This window comes from Rutilus rutilus, assembly GCF_951802725.1.
Source record: "Rutilus rutilus genome assembly, chromosome: 24".
Taxonomy (NCBI): Eukaryota; Metazoa; Chordata; class Actinopteri; order Cypriniformes; family Leuciscidae; genus Rutilus; species Rutilus rutilus.
Genome location: NC_140228.1, coordinates 9,062,359 through 9,090,170, shown reverse-complemented (window position 1 = coordinate 9,090,170; position 27,812 = coordinate 9,062,359). Strand labels below are relative to the sequence as shown.

At 35.6% G+C, this 27,812-nt stretch overlaps 1 protein-coding gene across 1 annotated transcript in view; it reads right to left on the bottom strand.

Moving 5' to 3' along the window:
- Positions 1–27,812, bottom strand: part of vav3 (vav guanine nucleotide exchange factor 3) — a 62,709-nt gene that overhangs the window by 29,868 nt on the left and 5,029 nt on the right. The window contains exons 2-10 of the mRNA XM_084398999.1: positions 19,615–19,731; positions 4,855–4,913; positions 4,699–4,764; positions 2,883–2,991; positions 2,715–2,807; positions 1,585–1,653; positions 1,385–1,488; positions 1,202–1,301; positions 787–882 (exon numbers count right to left, since the gene is read on the bottom strand). Coding sequence (XP_084255125.1) covers positions 787–882; positions 1,202–1,301; positions 1,385–1,488; positions 1,585–1,653; positions 2,715–2,807; positions 2,883–2,991; positions 4,699–4,764; positions 4,855–4,913; positions 19,615–19,731 — 813 coding nt within the window. The remainder of the gene's footprint in view (positions 1–786; positions 883–1,201; positions 1,302–1,384; positions 1,489–1,584; positions 1,654–2,714; positions 2,808–2,882; positions 2,992–4,698; positions 4,765–4,854; positions 4,914–19,614; positions 19,732–27,812) is intronic.

The window sequence follows — 27,812 nt, the reverse complement described above, 5'->3', positions numbered from 1 at the left end:
AAAGCAGTCATTTAAAGACAACATGAAAGAAGAACTGACCCTTTCTTCGATCAGAGCACATTAATCAGTGCATATGATCAATGTTTTAGACTCTTTCATCAAAATAACAATAATATTAACATCTTTCTCCACCTCTGAAATTACTTTCCTTCTATCAAAACCAATATCTGATGGACTATGAAAATATTACTAGTAATATATTTATTATTATATATAGTGCTATTCTTAAACTATGCCAAAATATAAAAATATTAAACTCTATTGTTAATAATACAGTTTTTATTTTAATATTTCCATATTTATTTTATTTTAGTTGAAGCTTCATTAAATTTGTTTATATTTATTTATTTATTTATTTATTTATTGATTTATTTATTTATATATAAATTAAAGCAGCAAACATGTTTTTATGGGTTTAGTTTTATATATATTTAAAATAAAATATACATTAACTGAAATTAAATGTATATATTAAAAAAGTAGTTATTTTTTTTCAGCTAGTTTTCCCATTTTTATTTAATTTTACTTGAAGTACTAAAATTACATAGCCCTATACGTGTGTGTGTGTGTGTGTGTGTGTGTGTGTAATTAATAACATAGCTAAACATGTTTAATTGTTCTAATCATATGCAAAAGAATAAAATCAAGTCCCACTACATTATAAGCATTACTACATAATAATAAAATATGTCACAGTATAGACATTATGCATTTTATGCTGTCTTTAAAGTACTTATTGGAGACACAGGTAAAACATACAGAAATACAGCAAAAATAATTTCAAACCTGTAGAAGTAGATGATACTTCAGAACTCTCTGCATCGGAACAACTAGCAGATCTCTCAGAGTGAACTTCCCATTGTTGGCTCGTTTGGAACATAACTGAAAACAATGAAAAGCACAAATTCTTAAAATAAAATGCTCTGAAATGTTTTGTACTATTTTGAACCACCAGGTGGCAGTGTCTAGCAGCAAATACATTCTACGAGTTCAGTTTTGGTAGTGAAAAATAAAAACTACTTTCATAAATCATTTCATGACAGATGAATTTCTTCCCACTATGCTGTACAAATGCTCTAAATTATGTCACTTACTGAGTGTTATATACAGTCAGTTCATTTTAAGTTATAAGATAATAGTTAACAAAGATTTGTGCTACCGTATTAATGGAAAGTGCCAGAGAGATGTTTCATGAACATACCTCTAACATCTGCCTGACGTCCTCTCTGTTCTTACAGATGTCATCCAAACACGCAATGGCTGTTTCTACGTGACTGCAGTATTTCCCATACAGGACTAATCTATCAAACAGGAAAACAGACACGTGTGAGAAGAGGAAGCAGGGTTTCGTTTCTTAAACAGCTAAAGAGAATAAACTGATCACCTTTCTTTGTATTTTATAAAGATCTGGTGCAGGTTACTGGCGTTATGCATAAGCACTGAATCCTGAATCTCCCTCAGAAGACTTGTGTGCACTTTCACAAGATCCTGTTGGGATATAGAACATGAAAATACAGTATGGGGCGATGACACACAGATTCAAGCTCAAATCTGTTCTCCATTAGAGAAGGTTTTGTGACTCACTGGTATATTGATGAACACTTTTTCAATATCCACACCAGACAGCGACTGTCCCAGAGGCTTCATAAAGAACTGAAAATAATCATCAAATATAAAGATCAATATTGCAAGATAAAATATATATTGCAATGTAATAAATATTTGACCCATCATGGAAATTTACCATGGTTGTATTATACTGTAGTAACTACAATGGAAATGTTGTATATTGATAGTAAGATGTTAAATAAATAAAAACAATAACAATAAAACTATATTGCAATATAATGACTGTTTGAACCATTGTGGAAATTTACCATGGTTTTACTATATTAAATATAACAGAAATGTGTATTTTCAAACTAAGATTTTAAATAATTGGAAATTTACCATGATTTTATTATACTGCAGTAATGTATAGATGGAGATGGTGTATATTCATACAAAGATTTAAAATCAATCAATCAATCAAATAATCAATAAAAACAACAACAAACTTTATCGGAACATAATGATTATTTAAATCAATGTGGAAATTTACATTGGTTTTATTATAGTAACTACAACTGAAATATGTCTTTTCATACTAAGATGTAAAATAAATTAAATGACATAAATGGAATGAAAACCATGGTTTAACAAATTAAATTAATTACAATAATAATGATAAATAACATAAAAATTATAGTTTATAAGATCAATAGCTACTATTTTCAATAGTTCAAAAGCATAAGTTATTTTCAGATTTTCTGTCATTTTATTTTCTTTAATAAATAAATAACATTTTATAATATATAAAATACTTGTTTTACTTAAACTATGTTAGCATTAGTTATAGTTTATACATTTTTAGTTTCAAAAGCATTGATTATTTTCAGATTTTTTCTGTCATTTTAATTTCTTTAATTTGATGATAATGGTGGCTTACAAGTCATCAGAGGGAAATTGTAACAATAACTCTAGTGGTAGCAACCAGGTAAAATTTTGTATGGTAAATTACACTGATTTAAACATGGTAAAAAAAATTACCCATTGTTTTACCTGTGGTTACTATGGTCTTAATAAAAATGCCAAAGCTAATAATGCGTTCCACTTCATTTAGCAGTCACTTGGCAGATGTCACACATTACATGAATGGGTCTGACTGTGCTCACTTTCTCTATGGAGTCCAGCGTCTCTGTGTATTTCTCCTCAGTCTGTTTGATTTCCATTAGACAGCAGCTCCTGATGTCGGTCTCGGCCTGTTTCTGTAACAAGACGGGGCATTTTATGCCTCGCAAACCTAAACATGTTTACTTGTAAAACCATTTCTGTTAGCTCACCTGTGGTTGTACCAACTCGACCTTCATCAGGTCTTCATACACCTCTCCGCCCTCATCATCATCATACACGCAGTCGTAGAGATCTTCCTCATCTTCAACACCATTTTCACTGAGACACACAGACCATCAACATTCAGTGATTCTCCAAAGGGTTTAGTTTAGTACATCAATTTTAGGGTGCAAACCAAGCATGGAGGATGGACGGCACAGTGTGTTCAAATGCTTCACCATATCCGACGTATGGAGAAAAAGACCTCTTCTTGCAATTGCTCATGAGGGGATTAAAACGATAATGTTTCCCTCGTCTAAATTAAACACATGTTTTCAGCTACAGCAAAAGAGACATTATAGCTGAGTCAGGCCTCAAGATCACTCAGATATGTTCTCCAGATGGGCACAAAAGAGAGAGAAACAGTGTTGATCTCTTTTCCTAACCACGTCTGTAGTTTGAATCTATTACGAAACGCCTTCAAGGAAAAGTCTCTTTCTGACAGGGACCAAATCGCACTGGCACATCGCCCTCCAGGGAAAAGCACTCAGCAAACACGTTTCATATGAACAAATCATCACATGAGGAAAACAACCCTCTGCTAGAGGGCCTCGTGTGTGAATGTGTGGTTAAGAAACAGATGTGATGAGGTGGAGTCAAAACATAGTGACAGCAACATCAGTATTTGCTCCGCATAATATCAAATCCTCAAGCATGTCGTATGAGGAGAGCAGACGTTTCTGCTGAGGCTTCGTGTTGCCAACAGCCTGACAAACTATGGCACAGTTACTCAGTAGAATCTGTTATTTCATCAGAAGCAGTGATGTTATCATTAACTAAAACTAGCAGACAGATTACATTTTTAGTTACGGTAACAACTGAATATAATTTAACAGTGTCACCCTCTGACAAATCTGACATTTAAAGACTATACAGTATGGAAGCTTATTTCCACCACTGAATAAAAAATTAAATGTAATTATGTATATATCTCACAATTCAGACTTTATAATTCGCAATTGCGGGTTTATATCTCACAATTCTGAGAAAATTGCAAATTATAAACTTGCCTTTGCGACAAAAAAAGTTGGGAGTTTAGGCCTATATCTCACAATGTCAACTTTATAACTCGCAATTGCAAATTTGTATCTTGCAATTCTGGCTATTCTTGCAATTCTAAGTTTATATCTAGCAATTCTGACTTTATTTCTTTTTTCTCGCAATCGCGGGTTTGTATCTCGCAAATCTGACTTTATTTCTTGCAATTATGACTTTTTTTTGTGAGATATAAACTAGGAATTGAGAGGAAAAAAGTCAGAATTATGAGAAATAAACTTTTGATGACTTTTTACTGACTTTTTTCCATGCAATTTTCCATCACAATTATATCACCTTTTTTTTTACTTGCAATTCTGAATTTTGAGATATAAACTCACAATTGCAAGTTATGAAGTCCGAATTGTGAGATATAAACACAATTATGAGAAAAAAGTCATAATTTTTTATTCCATTGTGGAAAAAAGCTTCCATAATTATATATGATAAAGATCCTGACTAAGAAAAGATCTCTTTATGTGTTAACAACACTTAGTAAAAGTTGGCAAAAGTCATATTTTACAGGATATCTACAGGAGTACAGTATGTGTGTGGCACACATTATGCCATGACTCAACATATTAACATTAACCTAAGTACTCCTGTGTGCTCCAGCCTGAGGCTCCTACAGTATATCTCTCCTAACCGATACCGTACAGTGAGCTGAAGGTTAAAATATCATCTTGTTTCTGCAGAGGAAGACAAGCAATGTAAGCAAAAAAAATGACTCACTCTATCAGATCCTCTAGATGGTTATAAATGTCTTCATCCTCAACACTCTCTTCTGTGGGAAATGGCCTAGAATAGAAAGAGAGAGAAATATGCATTTTCATAAGCACTCGTAAAATAGAATTTTTCACTTCTTCTTTTTTTTATAATGTACTTTACCTTATTCCAGTCTGCTGTGCAATGTGTGTATGAGAGAGTTTGGACAGTGTGTCCATAACCTAAGAGAAAAATACAAGAAAAAGAAAACTGTTACCTAAAAAAACATTAAATATTGATTTGAGCTTAAATTATTTTATTGATTTGAGCTTAAATTATTTTATTACAAGAGAGGAAAGTTTAGGGGTCATTTAACCAATGTTTGACCAAAAAAGTTTGACCAATACAAATGTGTGTGTGTGTGTGTGTACTATCTTTGTGAGGACCAGTTTGAGTTTTAGAGCATTGGAGTGAGGACAAAGAGAGTAAAGTGAGGACATTTTGGCCGGTCCTCACTCTCTGAGACCCCTTTAAAGGCCTGTTTGAGGGTCAAGACTTGGTTTTAGGGGATAAGGTTCACTGTAAAAAATTTGTAACACTCCCAAATCAAAAATTTCAATTGACCGATAACATCTACATTTTTCAATTGGCCCAAGTGAAATTCTGTAAATTCTAAAATTAAATGTACAGATTTTCACTTGGGCCAATTGAAAAATTTAGATGTTATCGGTCAATTTACATTTTTGATTTGGGAGTGTTACAAATTTTTTACAGTGTTATAATTGGGTTAAGGGTAGGTTTAGGGTAAGGGTTCGGGTTAGGCACTTAGTTGTGATGGGTAAGGTTAGGGTAAGCGGTTAGAGATTGCATTGTGTCAATGAAAGTCAGAACAGAAATAACAGCACCATTAGTACCAGTAGGGGTCAGTGTGCATCAACATTTCAATGCCGTTCAGGTTTACGTGCACATCAGCCTCTGACATGAAAAGTATGAAAGATTCTTTATAATCTTTTTGTGCTCTACATGTTAACCAAGAGTGTTCACATCTCCGATCTTCCACAGAGCTGCTTATGAATAATCAACACATCAATGCCAGATTTTACAGTCAGGTCATGAACAATTTTTACACAGGTGTCCATTCAAATGCAAACAAACACAAACATGGCCAAACAAATGTATGCACAATTAATTAATACTAAAACTAATGCATAATTTCCAGATGTATTAAGGAGATTGCCATATCTATGATGGCGTCTGGGAAAGACGTGTTCAGAAATCAATTGCAATCACACCAGGTCAGCTGAACTCTGCTGTGTGCATGACAACCGAATTACATCATGAATACAGAGCACACACAGAGTCAAGCAACTGTCAGTCCATGCACACTACTCTGACCGCTTTTACTGAGAGAAAGAGAGGCTCATCCTGTCTAAGATTCAGTCTTGCAAAGAGATCTGATCCAGCGCATCTAATGTGCAACCAGTCTGACATGCTAAAGGGAAATAATTCATCTGCATTGCTGGAGGTAGAACGCTTCAGTCAGTTTGGGCTTTTGTGAATCAATGTGTTGGGTTTGCACTTTTTTGGGGGCAACCTAAAAACCTTGATGTAAGCTAACACTTACTCTGTAGTTCCCATAAGAAGACGCTAAGAAGGCACTAAATGATATTGTCAATGTTTTAAAGGTTCTAAACCTGTATGATGTTCTTTCTTCAGTGGAACACAAAAGGAGAAGTTTAACAGAATGCAGAAACTGTTCTTTTGTTTAGAATGAAAGTGAATGGTGAGTTGGTGACCAAACTTTCAAGCTAAAAAAAAAGACAAAAAGTACCATAAAAGTCCACAAGTCTTCTGAAATCATGCAATAGCGTTTAAGTCATACGGACTATACTTTTATGGTATTTAATGGTGATTTCTTGTTATTTTTGGTGAATGACAGCCCCTGGTGACCATTCGCTTTCATTGCATGAAAAAGAGCAGCACGAACATCCTGTCTAACATTTCTTTTTGTGTTTACGTGGGTAAAAATCGTACAGGATTGGAACAATTAAATGATAACTGTGTTTTTCTTCTAACTGTAACCTCACTAACCCAAAAGCACACGTTGGCGGAGTATGAAGCTGGCTGTTTGTTACACCACATGCTGGTTTTGGGAAATCTCAGCTGGGATTTCCACCCTCCCACCCTCATATCACCACCTCGCTATATTGTAACACTTCCAAACGGAAATTGCATGATTTGTATTCAGGCCTGTCACAGTAAGTTCCACCTAGTTTGGTAGTAAACATGCTGTAAATGTAGTGTTTTATGCTTTTCAAAGATCCTGGATTCAGACACATCAGCGCAAACACTGGAAATTATAATACAGTTAAAAGAGACGAATGGTTTGTCTGGCTTCCTGTTCAGACGAGGAGCTGTACACTACGAAAATCTCAAAGGTGCAAGTGTTCATTCCGTACGGGGATGTCTCTCATAAAAACCGGCACAGCACAGAACAGAACAGGAAGGCCAAAAATGGAGCTAGTGCAAACTAAGCAAAGGTTACTTTCACTTTCAAGAGGTAATAGACCATCAGGCCATGTCTCATCACTGCAAAAATAGCATTTATACATGACACAAAATTAAAACCTTTCTAAGTGTTCTAGGGAAAATTGCATTTAGAAAAGGGAAGGTGCATTGAGAGTTAAAGACAACTGGAAAAAGATTTACAAAACATAGTAAGAAAAGCCCCTTTATTTCCAGGATCTGATTGCGTCGTAAGGGCTCACATAACAGGCTGGAGGAGAGGATAGGGTGGAAAGCGTCTCTAACAGGTATAGCGTGCTTCAAAGACCCCCTGTAAACACAGCAAAAGTGAGTTGGGTGGATCAATGACTTTAGACTGTTTCCGATTCCAAAAACAATGGGAATGTTTCTCTCTTTGTGAATGTTGAGAGGCTTGTCTCTGAAAAAGATTGTTTCTGTTTCTCCAAAAAAGTGTGCAGAGATGAAAGTTTGCAGGTTGGTTTGTAGATGCATATTCACTGAAGTGACAGCAATAAGATTTCGGTATGACTCTTAAGTGTGTTCAGTGAATCTGCTCGAGTCTAGTTTCATATTCTCAAAAAACATCGTGGCCTTTCTCCTATTCATAATTTAAAAGATAAAAATTGCACGAGAAAAAATAAGGCATTGACTTCTTAGCTCATGACTCAAAACAACTAAAACAGATTAAAAATCAGTTTGTATTATCTATACATGCATTATATTTTATATATGTAATTAATTAATTTATATATGTTGATACACTGTAAAAAATTTGTAACACTGCCCAATCAAAAATTTCAATTGACCGATAACATCTAAATTTTTCAATTGGCCCAAGTGAAATTCTGTAAATTCTAAAATTAAATGTACAGATTTTCACTTGGGCCAATTGAAAAATTTAGATGTTATCGGTCAATTGAAATTTTTGATTGGGCAGTGTTACAAATTTTTTACAGTGTATACTAATTGATGAGATTTGTATTACAGAACATTAATTACTTACTTAATGTAAAAATACAAAATAAGAATTGAATTTGGTTTCTCTTTTTTGATGTAAAGTTTATTTAACCAGGAACATGTGACGACATTATGCAACTGGGACATGAATTTACATCTGGTTTATTAAAAACAAAAACATAAACTTTGCCTCCTCATTTCAGAACACCACTGCACGCCCCTGATATATAGTAGTTGGAAAATGGTTATTGGAAAATCTTCCTCACAATGCCAGATTTGCTGATGCAAGTTTAAACAAAGTTGACTGAAAGTTTAAGAACATTTCAAGTATAATTAACGCACATTAAGGAAATACAGTCTCTGCTGTAGAATCACCGGCACCAATCCATCTGATTAAAACTTACATACGTCAGCCTCTTTTTCCATGAAAGGAGGTGCTTAACCTTCAGAAAACCTGGACTGTCGACATTAGAAAGTCTAAATGTTATGTTATTATATTAGGACATTATTCGGGACATGTCTAAATACAGTTTGATTTGTGTGACTGCTATTTTGTAAATTAAATAAACATCTATTTAAAACAGAGTTAGTATGTTTAAAACTAGCTAGTTGTTCATTTCAAATGCAAATTTTACCCTATTAGTGGAAAGTGCCACCCATATCATCTCCCATCTATCATCAAACTGCAAGAGCGTGTTTCCTGTCTGTCTCATCTTGTCTTTATCTGTCTCAATCTATCCGCTGTCCTTCAATGTCTCAAGTACAGAGCATGGCACAGATAAATCAGATAGATGGCATCAACAGTGCACATACAAGGTCTGTTCAAATACACGTATACCAATGCAGGTGTACACGCACACACCGGATTCACAAGTTTCATATTTACTAGACATTCAAATAATATGCAAATATTACAAAAGTTTAACTTCTTATAGCTATAAAGCATAAGAAGCATCCACACCTGGGCATCTGAGTGAGCATAAAACTGTGGATTCTTTACTTGCAACAGATCAGTGATACAATTACAACAAACAGACATATACTGTTTATTTGCAATAAATAAAAGACTAAAAGAAAGAGACCTGCATAAGGATGTTCTGTCTATTTACAGTTTGTGATGTAGTTTTATATGATTAGCCTCATTTACAGAATGCATAATTATTTAAATCACTCTTGGATTTTGCAGTTATTGTGACTCCACAGAGGCTTGAAATGTTATATATGATATATTCTCTGCTTTTCCTCATTAATATTTACCGGGACAGGTATCTGATTTCATAATCCAGTCCAATACTTTCACGCTTCAATAACCAAACCGATACCGCATTCATAATAAATCCATGCCCAAAATAACGAAGGTTTTTTATTGTTTTACATTTCAAACTTAGTCTTGTTGTTTGGTACTTTGTGATTGTATTCATTTACAGTACACCAAATGATTGTATTAATGACGTATTCAAGCATTTCATAACGGTTTTGTCTTTCACATAAAACACAGGCCACAGAGAAAGTTAACATGCATATTTTAAACTAGCCTCCAAAACTCACATCAGTTTGATTGTAAAAATGGTGCTCTAAAAACATCTCTGTCTAATCCCTGTTGATATTCTCCATAATAACGCTGTACTGTAATTTTGTACTCAGTAAGAGTGAATGTTTAATTATGAGCCTCAATCAGACATCAAAAATCCCCCAGAAGCCTGTGTGGTCTATTTCTGTGCCTCTGTCTAAAAGCAGACAAGCGTTGTCTCGTAAAGACCATTACGGCTTGTAGACATTTACATCCACTCTCTTATCTCTCCCTCTTTGTGGCTTTCCAGCAGGCACGTTCCTGAAGCGCTCCTTACTTTCAGACTCCAGATCAGTGATTATGGATCACTGGAGCTTAATATAATGTCATTCACAGATCTCAGAGGACATGTGACTGACATTGGTACAGAAGCTGTTTAATGGGTCCCATGACTGGCAAGGTCGTATCTAACATGACAATGAAATGAATTTTTAATTCAGTTACATTTTTCCATTTTTATGCAGATTAATTATTCATTTTACTCATCTGTGCTTTTATGGATGTACCCTATAATTAAAGCAGAGCTCAGAAACAGTACAATACTGCCTCATAAATAAAACCACAGCCATGAAAGCAAGTGAAAGCAGAATACACTTACAGATGTTTCAACCTGAAGAATGACATGATCAGCCTGAATGAGATGACTTAAAATGAACAACCTCCATTTGCATATTTAAAAACACTCATTTGTTTAACTCTTTCATGTGTAGCTCTTCAGACCATAAACAGATGGGAAGTATGAAATCAGCCACTGGCTTCTTTTGAACCTTTTTTTTTTTTTTTTAGTGAACCAGTTGATCCAGTTCAGATATTGGACTGGACTGATATGTTCACAAATTTGAGTTCTCACTGACTCAATGATCAAGTCACTAAGGATTTTGTCATTCAAATCATGTGGACTACTTCTATCCAGATTTTTTGGTTTGTTTTTGTCATTTTTGGAACTTAACAGTCTTTAACAGCTTAATAGTCTCTTACTTTTTGTTCCACAGAAGTAATAAAAACGGTTGTTTGTCTGCTTTTTCATACTGATACTAAACCCAACAGTTCAGAATAGAACATCTGCAGATCGATTCTTTAGCAGGACAAAAACATAAACTTCATGAACAGGATGAAATTTACTTTCTGGCCTTTGCAACTGTGTTTGCAATATCACCATTTTTGGCAAGTCCATCCTAAACTCTACGCCAATGTTCTAGGAGGTGAAAACAACACTGCACGGACAGAACCGGTGCTCACGTGGCAACATATTCACAACAAGTCCTGAGTAATATTTCGCTGAAAACCCCAACGCTAACACTGATCTGAGCCAGGTGGATCCGACTCGAGAGGAAACAGCTGCTATTATGACCTACATAATGATCTCAGCTCATTGCTGTCTTTCTTTTTATGAAAAATGATCATTTCTTTGTAATGTGAATAAATCTAATTTAAACAGCACACTATTATATAAGACTGTATATAATAGGGAACCTCATAAACCCAAGATCTTTATCACCAAATGAAAATGATAACTTATCAACAGCATTTTCTGCATTTCACAACCAAATGAAACTCCACACAGCTTCTCCTGCACCCACACACTGCCCACACAGCTCTGAGGCATCATCCTTCAGGAACAAAATAGGACAATTATTTAAATATGCAGAGCAAGTGGAATTTCAACTGAATATCATGATGATGAGATGGAATCATAACAGTGGTGTACAATCTGTCATGTTTTCACTTCTGTTTTTATGGCATCACTGCTTTCAATAAACATTAGTTCTAAACTTCTTCAGCCAGTGTGAATTACTGGTCCACAGTCGCTGACTGACATTCCTCGAATAATAAGCATGTTTTATATGCAGTTGATTAAAAAAAGTAATAAACATATTAGGCTGATTATCAAACACAAATAATCGCATACTGTATATATATTTTTGTCGAGAAGCCCATAAACAAAAGTATTGCAAAGCATATTAATGAATATTTGCATTCATTGAATGAATGATTCAATGACTCATTTATAACTAGGTTCGATCATGAATGAATCACCGTTTTTTACAAATCGGTTGCATGAATGATTCAATAACTTCCGATCCTGAATGAATCAGCGTTTTGAAAAATCTGTTGAATTAATGATTCAATGAGTCACTCATAAAGACTGGTCGCCAACTACTAACGTACTGATGTAACCTGCAGAAACAATATTTGACTGAAAATCGATTTGACTATTTCTTGTATAGTATTTATTAAATAAGTATTTATTAAATATTACCAGCAACTACATTACGGTTATGTCCTGCCCCTCGACACATAAACAATACTGTCTGGCTGAAGTTCCCTCTGTGACATTTTTATGATGAAGTTATGCTAAAATATTGCGTGTATGTATTATCATCCATGTACTGTGGACTCAAAACAGTTCCTAAAAATCTGTTCCTGGCTGCGTTTCAGTCGAGTGCTTAAGACCCTGAAAGTCTTTGAAGGACATCTTTTCTAAAGCACATGGCTTTGAGCTTCGCTGGAGCTGACTGGGATCCAAACAGATGGCTTGAGGGTGCGCTGGAATAAAAAAAATCTCAACTCTGCAAGCAAAAATATCTCTAATTGGCTTTAAAAATGACACCTTCAGTATAAAGCCTCGCAATGCCACGCTTCCAAGGATCAAACAGCTTATAACGGATTCAAGCGCGATTCGGCTTTTGTGTTCTCGCACCAAGCGCCCACTACAGACTGAAAAAAATCCGTCTTTGCGGCCCACTTTGAAGAGATATGCAGCTTGAACATGACGTGTAAATAGGACGCTAAGGTGGTACAGAGTGTTTGATGTTTGCAGTTCTTTACACAGGACCCTTAGTGGTTATGATGGAAGGGTTAAACGTGCTCTGCAAAAAGCCCCATCTGTGATGGCACTGACCACAGCAAGGAACCATGCACACCAAGACACACACCTGCCTTTCATCTTCTCAGTGAGAAACATTGTAGAGGAAGCAAGCAGCTTTAGCAGTTGTTCTGATTTTTCAATACATTTCAGGAAATGTATGATAATTTAGATAGTTCCTCTTAAAATATGACATGGCACAATAATCAATACATAAAAGCTTTGTTTTAAAACCTGCTGCCTATCTCCTAACCAGTGTTATTTAGTATCAGAGAGATACTATTATAATTTTTTATTTTATTTTACATTTTATCTTCATTTTAGTTGAAGTTTTAGTATTTTTTGTCATTTTTTATTCAGTTTTTATACGTTTTTATTATTTGTTATTTTAGTTTTTATTACATCAAGTTAAGCTAAATTAAAATTTTAAACGTTGCTTTGGCAACTAGCTGAAATAAAATTATTTCAGTTAATGTTTATTTAATTTCAATTATCATTTTTTTATGGTTTTAGTTTTAGTTTACTAATAACCCTGATCCTAATCAATTTTAGCTGTACTTGAACCTCAAATATGACCAATTTCAAACACAAAAGCAGCAGCTCTGCATGCCTCACTTTCACACTTTCAATACTGTTAAGCATGTTGCAAAGTGACAGTAACCTAATGTAATTTTTTTGAGAGCCCAGTTCTCCCAATGACTTCAGATGTGTTCAAGGGTCTTGATCTCAGGAAGGGTTTGGTGTCTACACACACACTTCGTCTAAACACACACCCCATCCCCCTCCGTCGTGGGGCCCCATGAGTCGAGCACAGGAAGCGTGAGTAAGCTCGCAACTCAACCTTCAGGGAACGCCACGTAGTAGTAAGAGGTCGACGAGTCAGGAAAGAGGAAGTGTGAATGCTTTCCAGCAGTTTACAGCTTTCTGCTCGAGGTTCATGTGACTCTGTGACTGGAGTTAGACAGCCAAGCAGACAGAAACACAGAGAGAGAGAGAGAGAGAGAGAGAGACAGACAGACACGCAACCTGGGGTCAGCTTCTGCCAGAAGCCTGATGAAGCCCCTGCATGTAATCATCCTGACATTTAAATCTTCTACATACATAAGTGCGCACACGTCACACAGGTATACAACTAGCCTACAAGTACAACAAGTAATGCCTTATGGGATCTCAATAAGGGATACAATATAATAACATAGAAATTGGAAAACTGCTAGAATTCGCCTGTGCTCAGTTCAGTGAGAGCATGGGTATCATCAATGCGTGTCCTCGAGGACGATCAGGGCACTTGACACACACGCCTCCATATGTGTGTGGTGTGTGTTCTCATTCTGAGAGCCTAACACTTCACCACACACTCTTGACTAATAGCAGATGTCAGGTGCTGCAGTTCACATGCCGACATTGTTGCCCTCAGGCCTGAACTGCTTCTAACACTCAACAAAACGATGATTCCATATCATTCAGCGTAACGTATCTTACATTCTATAATGAGATTACATGGCTTGAATAACACCTATTTAAAATACTGCTTGCTGTTAGCATATGTTGCTACGCTAATATGTTACTCTAAACTGTATTAGTCTGTTTTAAATATAAATATAATCTCCATTTCTCTCAGGTTTTTCCACAGCAAGGACATTTAACATTTTTGGAGCATCCTACACATCAAAAATGTGCCTATGTAGCCTAAACATGCTGTCTAGGTAGGCAGCTCACTAGGTTTTTACAGACCGACCACCACGAACCCCCTCAAATGATTTTCTGCAACAACAACCACTCTGCATCCATTATTGAAAAACCTTGTCACTCGATACTCAATAAGCTCCACACATCCGCTCATGAACAAGAGCCTTGAAGGGCGCTTCACCCTCAGGAGTATACGTCTGCATATTTATAAGCTTACTTGTTCATTCAATGTCCATAATGTAGTGACTAAAAGTAGTAAAGACAGAGACGAATAAAGAGAGAGGCAAGCTGGCAAAGTGAGAGCAGCTATTGATTATAGTTTTTCTACTTGGTGGCAGTGATATATTTAACTATGGAAATCCAATAGCAGCACAGATGCTCACTTTGTCTCTTACTCTACATTTGTTATATTCCAAAGCATGAGTGGTTTTCTTATCTTCTGTTCTTGTTCAATCTCCTCCAAAGCCCACAAGCATTCGACATACGTACAGACAGATCTGATCTCAGCAACAGTGACAGTTTGAGAAACGACATTTACAAGAACACACGAGATTTACTGGAGACTAATTTCAACACAATTCCTCAGGAAATTCTGTGACTTCACCACTTCAGCGGAAGGTTCACCGAACTAACTGACATTAAGGAGAACTTCACCCATCTGTACTCATTGGTTCCAACTTGCAAAGTCAGCCTGTGTGCACTGAAAATGCAGAAGCAAATACGTCATATTTGAACTTATTTCCATTAATTTGTCAGCAGCATGTGGCTCAGAATAGAACAGAAGTGCTGATGATGGGATCACATGACTGATGTTTCAATAACATCATGGGATATGTCACATAAAGCTTGTAAGCAAAGTTCTCAGTTATGACATCAAATATAAGTGGCTAAGTGCCTAAAACAGCTGCTTGTTTAAGACTCCAAGAAATAAAATACACAAATGTTCAAACTTTTCTGAGCTAAATAAATGGTAGCAGTAGCAGCAAAATAGTTAAAGTCACCATGGGTTGCATTTAGGGTTATTATGTAATATGGGTAATATAATATTAGGGTTATTAACTAATACTAAAACTATTAAGGTCATTTTTGTTCATTGAAATAAAGCTGAAATAAAATTAAATATAAATACTAGAAGAAAGTATAATAAATGTTGCATTGGCAAATAACTGGTTAAGCACTAAAATGACAAACACTTAATCTGAAATAAATACCTTTAAAAAAAAACTTCAATAGGACTATTTAAAAATAATAATAATAATAAAACGTTTTTTTTTTTTTTTATAAAAACTACTGTAAAAAACACTAGTTGCATTAGAATTTCTGTGCGCAATAGAACGTTTAAAGAGAAAACAAAAAAAGATGGGTCTAGTGAATTGTTCACAATAATAAAAAATAGCATGTATTACAAAAATAAGGTCAATTTTTCCCCATGATGCTCCAGGGGGACTTTCCATGAAATGCACCTGCTAAATAGTACTTGCAACAAATCCATTTCATATCATTGAAATAATGAGTCCTAATTAGACATTTAGCAAAGAGAGATTACATTTCTGCTCTGATTGGAGGATAAGAATCAGTGGATGAATAGATGAGACAGATGGATAAATGAGAAAGGAGGACTTTAGTTGAGCTGTCACTGTGGCTGTAAACATACAGACAAACATCGATCAAGCTTACAGCCCTGCAGCGCAAAAGCTTATTACTGGAGATCAATCGCTACGATCTATCAGTCAGTGAGAAAACACGTCATCACACCAGGCAACCCCGACAGCACAAAGATGGAAAAAAAATGTTAGAGAATTTTAAGCAGAGATCTATTTAAATGTCAGTGAACATTCTAATTCGCTCATTCAAACTTGATACAGATTTAATAAACCTGCTTACTGAGATAAACCGTTTCCTTACAGTATTTACTCATTTATTTAATACATAGGGTAATATATGTATTTTAATTCATAAATTTAAATATATTTACATTTATACAGTACCAGTCAAAAGTTTGGAAACATTACTATTTTTAATGTTTTTGAAAGAATTCTCTTATGCTCCTCAAGCCTGCAGTTAAAAAAACAAAAACAAAAAAAAAACAGTAATATTATGAAATATTATTACAATTTAAAATAATGGTTCTCTTTTTTAATATACTTTAAAATGTAATTTATTTTTGTGATGCAAAGCTGAATTTTCATCAGCAAGTACTCCAGTCTTTGGTGTCTTATGATCCTTCAGAAATCATTCTAATATGCTAATTTATGATCAATGTTGGAAACAGTTGTGCTGCTTAATATTTTTTTTATAACCTGAGATACTTTTTTCAGGATTATTTGATGAATAAAAAGTTAAAAAGAACTGTATTTATTTAGAATAGAAATCTTTTGTAACAATATACACTACCGTTCAAAAGTTTGGGAACAATAACTTTTTTTTTTTAAAGAAATTAGTACTTTAATTCAACAAGGATGTGTTAAAATGATAAAAGGTGATGGTAACGATTTATATTGTTAGAAATGTTTTTATTTTGAATAAATGCTGTTTTTATGAATAAATGCTGTTAACGTTTTACTCATCAATGAATCCTGAAAAAAGTATTCCAAAAAAATATATTAAACAGCACAACTTTTTCCATCACTGATAATAACTGAGTATCAAATCATCATATTAGAATGATTTCTGAAGGATCATAAGACACCAAAGACTGGAGTACTTGCTGATGAAAATTCAGCTTTGCATCACAAAAATAAATTACATTTTAAAATATATTAAAAAAGAGAACCATTATTTTAAATTGTAATAATATTTCACAATATTTATTCCAAACTTCATTTCCAACAATATTTGTGCTACACTTGTGATAAAACAAGTGTTGGCAGATTTGCCCAGAGCGAGTGTCAGAAGAATGAGACAGATGTTTTGTCAGTCATGTGGAAAAAATCGGTGATGTCTTACAGAGTGTCTAAATGTGTGTGTGAAGACTTTTCCCCTTCTGTGCTGATGAATACATGTGAGACAATATGAGATAAGAGAATCAACAGATGTGCATGTACAGGATGCTGCTGTGGACAAGATCAGATGACATAAGCTCTGCTACTGTACATGTCTGATAGTGAACTAAATGGTGTCAACCTGTCTAAACATTGATTAGCAGGGTCAAGTGTACATGAGCCCCTTGCATGCACAACAAAGACAAACAATATTTCTTTGCCAAAAGACACATAGCTCTAACTTCAGCTTTGCAAAAAGCTTTTGGAAACATTTAGTTTAAAGCTGCATTCAGTAACTTCGGGATTTCTTCGCTGTATTCTCGCTTTTTGCTCGCAGGTTTCTCTCTAGAGCTCCCCCCACAGCTTCGGAATAGATATTTGACAACACTGTTGTAAAAACTCGTTGGTGATTCTCAGACACCAGAGGCTAGCAGATCAACGACATCAAGCAGATGGGATATTCTTTAAAACGTCTTCTTCATTCGGGTTCGAACAGCGTGAGGGAGCGCAATAATGACGGCATTTTAGCAGATTTCTTTTGGCCGTAAAGCAATTGTTTACATCGCGAGACCTGATATCACGCGAGACTTCCTGACGCGGCGGCCGGTGGCCCGCCGCCCCAAAGTTGCAAGTGCGTATTTTCCGCTCACGGGCACCAGGGGGGTGCGAAACGACCACCATTCAACCCGAAATAAGTAATATAACCATTCCAATGACTCCGAAGCTGTTCAGTTAAGGTAAAAAATGTTACTTAGTTCACCTTTAACTTTGAAGCAACATGTATTTTTAAAGCATAGCCTACTAGGATAAATGGGGAGGTGTAACACCTCAAATGATCGACGTTCACTCAAATGATCGATTTTGTCACTCCATTAGCCTTCTGCAATGAGTCTGGACGCAGCAAGAGTTGCATTTTATGGTGCAGCAAGCACTGTTATTTAAAGATTATCGCACCAACAATATATATATATATATATAGGCTATATATATAATAGCCTATATTATGTAAGGGATAATGTAGAGTGAGGCGGTTGTTATAGCGAATACAACCCCAACAGCCTGAAGGGGTTGTATTCGCTATAACAACCGCCTCGCTCTACATTATCCCGCTTATTACATGGCTACCTACCAAATAAATCATTCATTTGACACAAAATATTGATTTAAAAAGAAGTTTATTGATTTAAAAACGATTGGATTGCTTCCGCTAAAGAAAATAGTCCGTCTCTACGGTTAGAATCCTGCGTCCATAGCAACGCTCTGTTTTTCATGGCAACGGTTTGTTATACTAAAAATATATATATAAAAATATATATACAAATTATTTATTTATTTTGTAGGTAGCCATGTAATAAGCGGGATAATGTATAGCGAGGCTGTTGTTATAGCGAATAACAACCCCTTCAGGCTGATTCCAGACCTGTTCAGACCTGACCTATACATTATCCCTTACATAACAGACCGCATTCTACATTAGAATTCAACCAAGCCATGTAATAAATTATATTATTATATTATACTAGTTTAATATATTATTTATAATAATGTTTTACAATATTACTGTTTTTTCTTTATTTTTATCAAATAAATGCAGGCTTGATGAGCATAAGAGACTTCTTTTCAAAACATTAAAAATATGTTTCCCAACTTTTGACCAGTACTAAATATATTAGGGGTGTAACGGTAAACGTATTCATCCCGAACCGTCACGGTATGGACGTCACAGCAGGTGAGAGAGAACTGAGAGGTCGCTGAGTTTGCATTAGGAGACCCTTTGGGGTTTAAGGGCTCTTGACTATATTGATCAGTGCAGTAACAAGCCTAGGGCAAAACATCTGCCAGGGCCAATATGCTCACTAATACACAGTAATAATGCAGTTAAAACTAGAACACGGTTACGCACACATACAGTCATGCAAACTAATCAAGACAATCGTGCCACATCCCCTGCCGTCATTCACTGATCTTTAATTTAACATGCTGAAGAGTGGACTAAATAAGAAGCAGGATGAGACGCAGACACTCTATTTATTACAGCAGACACAGCCAATAGCCCAGCATCTCGGAACATAATCAACTGAGACACAACACCACAAAAAAACACAGCCAACGCACAGGCTAACGTCAGGAAAATCAAACACAACCCTGCTGTCTTTACCACATCTGTGACCGAGGCTGAAGATATACCATAAACTGTGACGGATGACTGTCGCACAAGAAAAATGTAAATCATGCCACTTTGATGATGCTTGGAAACAGAACAAGCAAATATGTCAGTGCATTGTGGGATGAGTGCAGAATGATTGTGTGACTACGTGTTTCAAATGAGATTTGAAAGAGAAATTGTCTCTTACCTTTCCGAAATCTCGAACGTCAAACAAATCGAAAGCCTCAAACAGCTCGCTCTTCTTCATCCCGAATATCTCTGAGCAGGCGTGCAAAAATGTCCTGATGTTCTTCAAGCAGAGAAACTAGACAGAAATGAAAGGCATATGTTATATTAAAGAGGAATATTTAATATTTAAATTACCTTAATGTCAATATTGGTTTTGAAGTATTATTTTGCATCAACATCTGATGAAGTGCTTTTTTTACAAGCCTTTTCTAACTATATTTTTATTTCAAATGAATTATGAAATTAATCTAACAAAAATATTATTTGAAGATAGTATATTGTTAATGAACATTTTAACGTTTATACATATGCATTTCCGTGATCATAGCCAGTCATAACAAATATATTTAAACTTTTTTTTAAACTATGCCATTATAAAGTTAAATATTCTACATCCTATTCATATTTATATTAAAAAAAAACATTCGTTTTATTTAAAACTGCATACATCAAAATTAAAGTCAAAGTCATATTTTTGTCAAACATTCCTAAATTCAATTAAAAATGAAGGCATATGAGAACTATAACTACAAAACCACATTGGAGAACAAGACTAACCACAGAGTTTTATATTTAATTCTCCATTCTTATTTCATGTGATACCTGCTCTGAATCATGACTAATGAGTTTACCAAACAGTAAATGATTGGCGAACATCCAAACACATTCATTTATAAAGTGAAATGAGATGAGTCTCAAACACAAGCTGTTGCATTAAGCTGACACCTGTGTTGACTCATGACCACAGCTCTGTTACAAAACGGATACTTTATCAGAACTCTAGATCCAGATTCTCATCGTCTGACCACAAAACTCCACGGTAACTGCAAGCTATCAAAAACCATAGGCTAATTCACTGAATCACACTAAAGATTTGAGTTCTTGTGGTCTTTTGAGTTAAAAATATTACAGTAATGTTATATAAGTCAGTATTACTAGTGAAAGTATTGGGTTACAAGTCTACAGTATTTTTTATTTTTTACCCTACTACCCACACCTGCTTACCAGTCATTAATTTATAACTAATAATGATTTATTTAAATTATCCCTTATTACTGTTATATTTATTATTAAAAACAATAATAAAAAATAAAATGTATATTTTTTAAGTATTAATAAAACATTAATTAAAAAACTAAGGTAACACTTTACAATAAGGTTCCATATGTTATCATTAGTTAACTACATGAACTAACAATGATGAATACTTCTAAAGCATTTCTTAATCTCAGTTAATGTTAATTTCAACATTTACTAATAAATGATTCAAATCAAAAGACGTATCTGTTAATATAATTGAATGGACCTGAGCTAACATGAACTACCAATGAACAGTTGTATATAAAAAACAAACAGTTTTTATTAACTAACAAAGAGTAATAAATACTGTAACGTATCTATTGCTCATTGTTCGTTAGATAATACATTAATATTAACCAATGGAACCTTATTGTAGTGTTACCAAAACAAACAATTCATCGTTTTAATGAAATTTAAATACATAATTAAAAAAAATATTTATAGTTTTGCTAAAAAATTACATAATTAATAAATCAACACACCAATCGGTAGTAGTTAGTATACACATATTGCACAAAAAAAGTTTTGTAAATTTATGATCTGTAATTTCCTTTCCCAGTATATGCAAAATGCCTAAGTGACATCAGACACAGGAAATTTTCTTCAACAGTGCAGCAATGTGTTCTCACAATAACCCAGAAAACACTGATTATAATCTTAATGGATGTCCTGTCATGGTCTGCAGATCAGCACCTTTACCCTCTCGCTGGGCACGTTCACAAGAATGTGTCTGTTTCTACCAGTTAGATTTTCACCCGCCATCTGTCGTTGGCCGTGCGTCGCCTGTCAAGCTCTTGTAAAAGAGTTTGACATCTTGCTTCAATGCCAAGTTTCTATCTTAAGCAACAAGAGGAAGTGAATACATCAAAAGTCTCTATGTTCTGTGCGGCAGTTGCACTGTGATTTCTTGAAACACAAAGTGCTCACGTTACTATGTATAACTATAACCTCCCGAGAGCAAGGACGCTCAACCCTCAACCTTCGTCCTCTGGCATTTAATGTGCAGAAAACATCAGTCTGGAAAAATTCATAAGGAAAGCTTTTTCTTGCATACAAACTAATAAGTCTTATCTGCGAGAAGCTTGCAGATCAAAAGCGAGCGACACATGCACCGCCTCTCAGTTCCCATTCCCCCCTCTACAGATGACTTAACCAGAGGCCTAGGGCTGCACTTATGCACAGATAAGACAAGCAAATGTTCAGCGAGCAAATCTTTTTGACTGTTTACACTTGTTTGGTTTCAACACATTATCAGAAAGGCACATCTCGTGGTTGCCCTGAAGTCTTTAGGAGTCCTGCAGGGTCTGAAGGAAGCTAGATAGAAACGGAGAGGAAGAGGAAAAGAGAGCAAGAGTAAAATAAAGACAAACATTTAACACATGATGTGCCTAGACACTTTCAGAGCTGTTTTCTGCATTACAGCTGCCTCGGACCCGTCCCGCTCAACCAAACGTGGCTTTTAAATCTATCCTGGTGGAAAACTGCTCTTCCATCAACTACTGCACAGTCAGATCTCTGCAGGAAACTCAAGAGATGTCTTTTCCTACTTCTCCTGAAGGGCGTAATGAGACTAATACTAAATGGATAGCATTTCATCCATAATAAATACCATGTGTGAAACAGAAAGCTAGATGGCTTTGAAGATACTGATTCAGTTTTAAAGGGGACATAACCATAAAAAATGTATGGATTAAGTAAAAGTATTAAGTAAGGTTGGGAATTGAGAGCTGGTTCTTATTTTGCAATTATATTGCATGACATATTGTTTTCTGCAAAGCTAATGACTGCTTGAGACAAGTTGTTGAACTGTTCATACTTAACGATTAGGGTTGGGGTTTAATAAATAAATAAAGGTGAGTTAACTTAAAAAAAATAAGGCAACCTATCGCATTCAACTTTTTAAGTTAACTCAACTAATTCGCTTCAGTTAAAATCAACTTAAATACTTTTGGTCATGAGTATTAGGTATTCTTTTAAACTTTAAACTTCTTGTCAAGACAACTAAAAAAAAACAAGTTGAGCCAACTAAAAAAATGTGATAAGTAGCCTTATTGTTTAAAGTTAGCTCAAAGTTTTTAGTTTTTAGTTTTTTACAGTGTGACCACAACAAGCCGATTTGGCCGTGATGGGGGGTTTTGTCTGCGACAGCAAAAAGTCAAACCCCCTCGGTTGAAATCTCGCACCGGTTGTTTTACTGCGGGCCCCCAATGCCCTTGCCTGAAGTAGTAGGTCATCCTGGACGTTTCGCCTATACTGTTTTTCGAATACTATGCATTCGGACATACTACTCTGTTGGCGTACTGTTTTTTGCATGCTAAATAGTAGGGAAGTATTCGATTTAAGACGCAGCAAGTGTAAACTATGCTGGCAGTTTCCAAAAGCAAAGAGGTTAGCTAATCATAATAGAGCTATTTCACATGCAAAAGTCTTAAAGGTACAGTAGCAAACACAACATGTGTCTGAAAGACAATGAAACTACAGCACATTGCAACTCATTTAGTGCAAGTTTGTTATAACCTGAACTTATAATAAAATGCTATAAAACATTTATATGGATTATATGGCTCCTTTAAAGTCCAAGGGCAGAGTGAAGTGCTCACATCAGTAAGGCTTTCAAGATGAAGGCTGAAGATTTAAAATTATTCACTGAAATTGATTCTTGGAAAGTCCTGACATCCTCTTAACAGCGATGGTTCCGACAGCCCAAAAAATCTCATTCAGAAGAATAAGGAAGTCAAAGGTGTTGTAAATCAGTGGCTTCAGGCACTTTTACAGTGTTTCGTCCTGTGTGGAGAGCACCAGCTGTGAACCGTGTGCAGCTTTTACCCTTGGTTTAACCAAGCAGACAGCTAAACAAGCTGTCTTGTCAAAACAACGAAGCATCCGTCAGCAAAGATGCTTTATTAAAACTGCGTGCAAGACAGCACTGTGGATAGAAAGTGACCCAGAGCATCAACTTGACAGTCAGCAGGGCATGCTAGCACTGAAATGTTCTCAACAAAATATGCTTTGTTCAATACATTTATGAGCTCTATATATCTGACATCTGTTATATAGATTGCGATTGTTTTATGAATTGTAAATGTAGTCTGTAAATGCTCTCCAAAGCCATTTAACAACTGATAAAATCTCTCCATTTAGCACTATCGATGCTAACAACAATGTGGTGTATTGGTATGGGGTTATGCGCATTTCAGAATTCAACTGGGAATGCCTTTTATGTTGTAATTAAATTTCTGAATTTGGACTGAGGTAGTAAACAGCATACAGTATTGCACTTTGAATTTGAATGTAATGAAGTAAAAAAAATATTAAAATGAAAAGAAACAGATAGATAGATAGATAGATAGATAGATAGATAGATAGATAGATAGATAGATAGATAGATAGATAGATAGATAGATAGATAGATAGATAGATAGATAGATAGATAGATAGATAGATAGATAGATACGTAGATAGATACGTAGATAGATACTCTCCCTGTCATTCAAATTTCAATTAAACTTTATATGGGGTGTGGCCAATTCCGTTCAAATTCACACTCATGATTTCAAAGGGAGTCAATTCTTCCGTTCAAAATGTAGCACAACCCTGGTGGTTACAGATCTAAACTAGCAGCTGAAAAGGTACAGGTTCAAACTGATCGACTGTATGATCAATCACCATCCCATCATACCCTTCAGCGCTCCAGGGGAAACTGTCCCTGTAATATGGTCACTTTGTCACTAAGTCACTTTGGATAAAAGCTTCAGCTAAACATCTATGTCAGACAATCTATTTACCTAACTTAAAGGTAAAGCTTACATTTTTGTTAGCATCTTATGGGATTATATCTAAAATATTTCAGCTGTGCGTAGCATTTTCTCATAGCAGTTTGGTGTTTAACAAAGCAATATTCTAACCCCTAAGAAATCGATGTTGACCTTGGATACATGCATCCTATAGATTTTCTTAGCATATTTCCGATGCAACAACTGATTGTTCGTATCAAGTATGGATACTTGCTCTGAACCGCACATGGCATCGCATTTTGTAAAACGGACAGGAGAGGCAGAGGATAAACACTGGCTGGTGGCTAAATTGTCATCACTGGCAGATCCGTGGTGAATTGCCCTTCACAGGGCAGTGCACACGGGTTACTGCACACCACACTGGGAGAAGTGAACCGTCAGGACAATGTGAGAGATGGTCAGTATCACACAGCCTGTGCTACCACAAACAGAAGAACAGCGCAAAAAAACGCCATGTATACAACAGAACACACTACAAGAAATTGTGACGGTTTTTTCACACAAAATAGACACATCTAGACACCACTCTCTAAATTAGACATAAGGTCTAACAACTGCACACTTATTGTTATTGTCTAACATGCTTTTTTTTTTTTTTGAGTACATACTATGATATGTGTGTGCATGTAGTTCCATTTACAGTAAAAAAGACTAAATTAAATATAATCAAATGTGATGAATATAATCAAGGTGACATTTTTTACTTGCAAATTATAGTTCTATAGTTTTACTATAAATGGAATTATACATTACTATAATTTTAATATAATACATGTCACCTTGAAAAAGTGACATTTGATTATATTTCATTGAAATTAAGTTTACTTACTATTTCAACAATATTTTCTATAAAAGTTCAGGTATTGTCTAAGTAATTTAACTGGTATATAATGTACATAATGTATTGTCCCATCAAATTGACCATAGTAAATTTACAGATAGCCAATTATTATAATTATAATTATTGGTGGAGCTAATAGTAGTGGTATTTATTGATTTTACTGATGCACCCTCTTTTTCCACTAAAATTACAACAACAAAAATGACAGCATTTTTCCTCCAGAAGACTACAAATCTGATCCATGCTGTAGGGCACACGCCAAGTTATGTTTGTGTACTTGTGTAATTTGTACTTCTAAAGGAAGCAGTAGGACTGTTCCATTCACAAAGAGCTTAAAATTCTCATCTATGACAATCCATGTGATACGTTTTGGCAGATTGTGTCTGAATGCACTTCAACTGCACTCAAAATGTCAAATCTCTTATTTTATCTCAGGGGCTTCAATTTACAGATGCATCAGCACTTTGAAATGAAATTTGATATTAGTGCTTCTCTGACATCCTGGTGAAATTCTTCTAGTGCCACTGCATTTTTACAGCTCCCGTTTATGGGCTATTTTTACCCTGACTGAGACAAGATAATGCCCATTTCATTGTGCGCTGTGATGTCATTGCTCCGCTGAGGATCTACTCTAAAGTAAAGGTTGCAGTACAGCTGCAGGATGTGTGCATTTACGTGAGCACCGCTGACTGATCACTTTCTACATGTAGTCATCATCAAAAAGGTCATTCTGCCATGTGAGCACAAAATAGGATATTGCTGTTTTATTGGCCACTTAAATGGTGCACAATTGGATACTACAATTAAATCTCCTTATTAATGACCATCTCTTTTCACTTTAATGGCACCAGCGCAGACGGTAAATGCTTTTACAATGTTCTGAATACAATTCAAATCTCATAAGAGTGCTGGGTAGGTTTTCCAAACATAATAATCATGGATTTTCTGCAACAAAAGAGCTCTGCCTGAGAATGGAAATGTCTGCCTTCATTTACAAATCCTAATGCGTGCCTGTGTCCCTTGGTGACCAGCATAATTCACACATTACTGTGCAAAAATCCATTTGTGCAGTTCCAATCTGAACTGCAAATGTGTGATTCACACTGTCTATAGAGAGCATCTTTATTCATCCTGATCCCCAACCATTTACAGTAGAGCCTGTTACCTTGGTGACAGAAGGAAAGGTCAGTTTCAAAGAGAGAGAGAGAAAGAGAGAGAGAGAGCAATCTGACTGGACTTACTAGACCTTGCAAAGATTTGTGCCTCCTGAAAATGTGCATTAATATGCATGATGACATGCTGTTTGTGCATAGTTTTATTCGTGTAGCGTGATGTAGTGACTTTCAGTGTTACTACTGAACATTCTTTAGGCTAGGGATCTGAACAAACCTAGAAGCCTATGTATTAAATTATGGCATGTGACACTGCACTATTTGTACTACTGACACGAATAAGGCTTCAAATAATGGACTAATGCGCTTACCAGTACATAACCACACAGAGAACCTTAGAAACCACCTAGAAATTAACCAACAGTCAGCAAAGGGCTGACAAGGCCCGTTCACACCAACTTTATTAAGGGAGCGCTGCAGTTTTGTCGTCTTCCACTTTAAATGCTTGAGGTCTTTAAAGCAGGATGGATTCTGATTGATTGTCAAAGTTATTATCATTCATCAGCTGGAAAAAAAAATCGATTTAACCAACAATATAATTTATCTGTGCCACTTGTGGTGTGGACTCTTTATATTCTTTTATATTTAGAATGATTTTTGTAACTATATCTTATATACACTCACCTAAAGGATTATTAGGAACACCATACTAATACTGTGTTTGACCCCCTTTCGCCTTCAGAACTGCCTTAATTCTACGTGGCATTGATTCAACAAGGTGCTGAAAGCATTCTTTAGAAATGTTGGCCCATATTGATAGGATAGCATCTTGCAGTTGATGGAGATTTTTTGGGATGCACATCCAGGGCACGAAGCTCCCGTTCCACCACATCCCAAAGATGCTCTATTGGGTTGAGATCTGGTGACTGTGGGGGCCATTTTAGTACAGTGAACTCATTGTCATGTTCAAGAAACCAATTTGAAATGATTCGAGCTTTGTGACATGGTGCATTATCCTGCTGGAAGTAGCCATCAGAGGATGGGTACATGGTGGTCATAAAGGGATGGACATGGTCAGAAACAATGCTCAGGTAGGCCGTGGCATTTAAACGATGCCCAATTGGCACTAAGGGGCCTAAAGTGTGCCAAGAAAACATCCCCCACACCATTACACCACCACCACCAGCCTGCACAGTGGTAACAAGGCATGATGGATCCATGTTCTCATTCTGTTTACGCCAAATTCTGACTCTACCATCTGAATGTCTCAACAGAAATCTAGACTCATCAGACCAGGCAACATTTTTCCAGTCTTCAACTGTCCAATTTT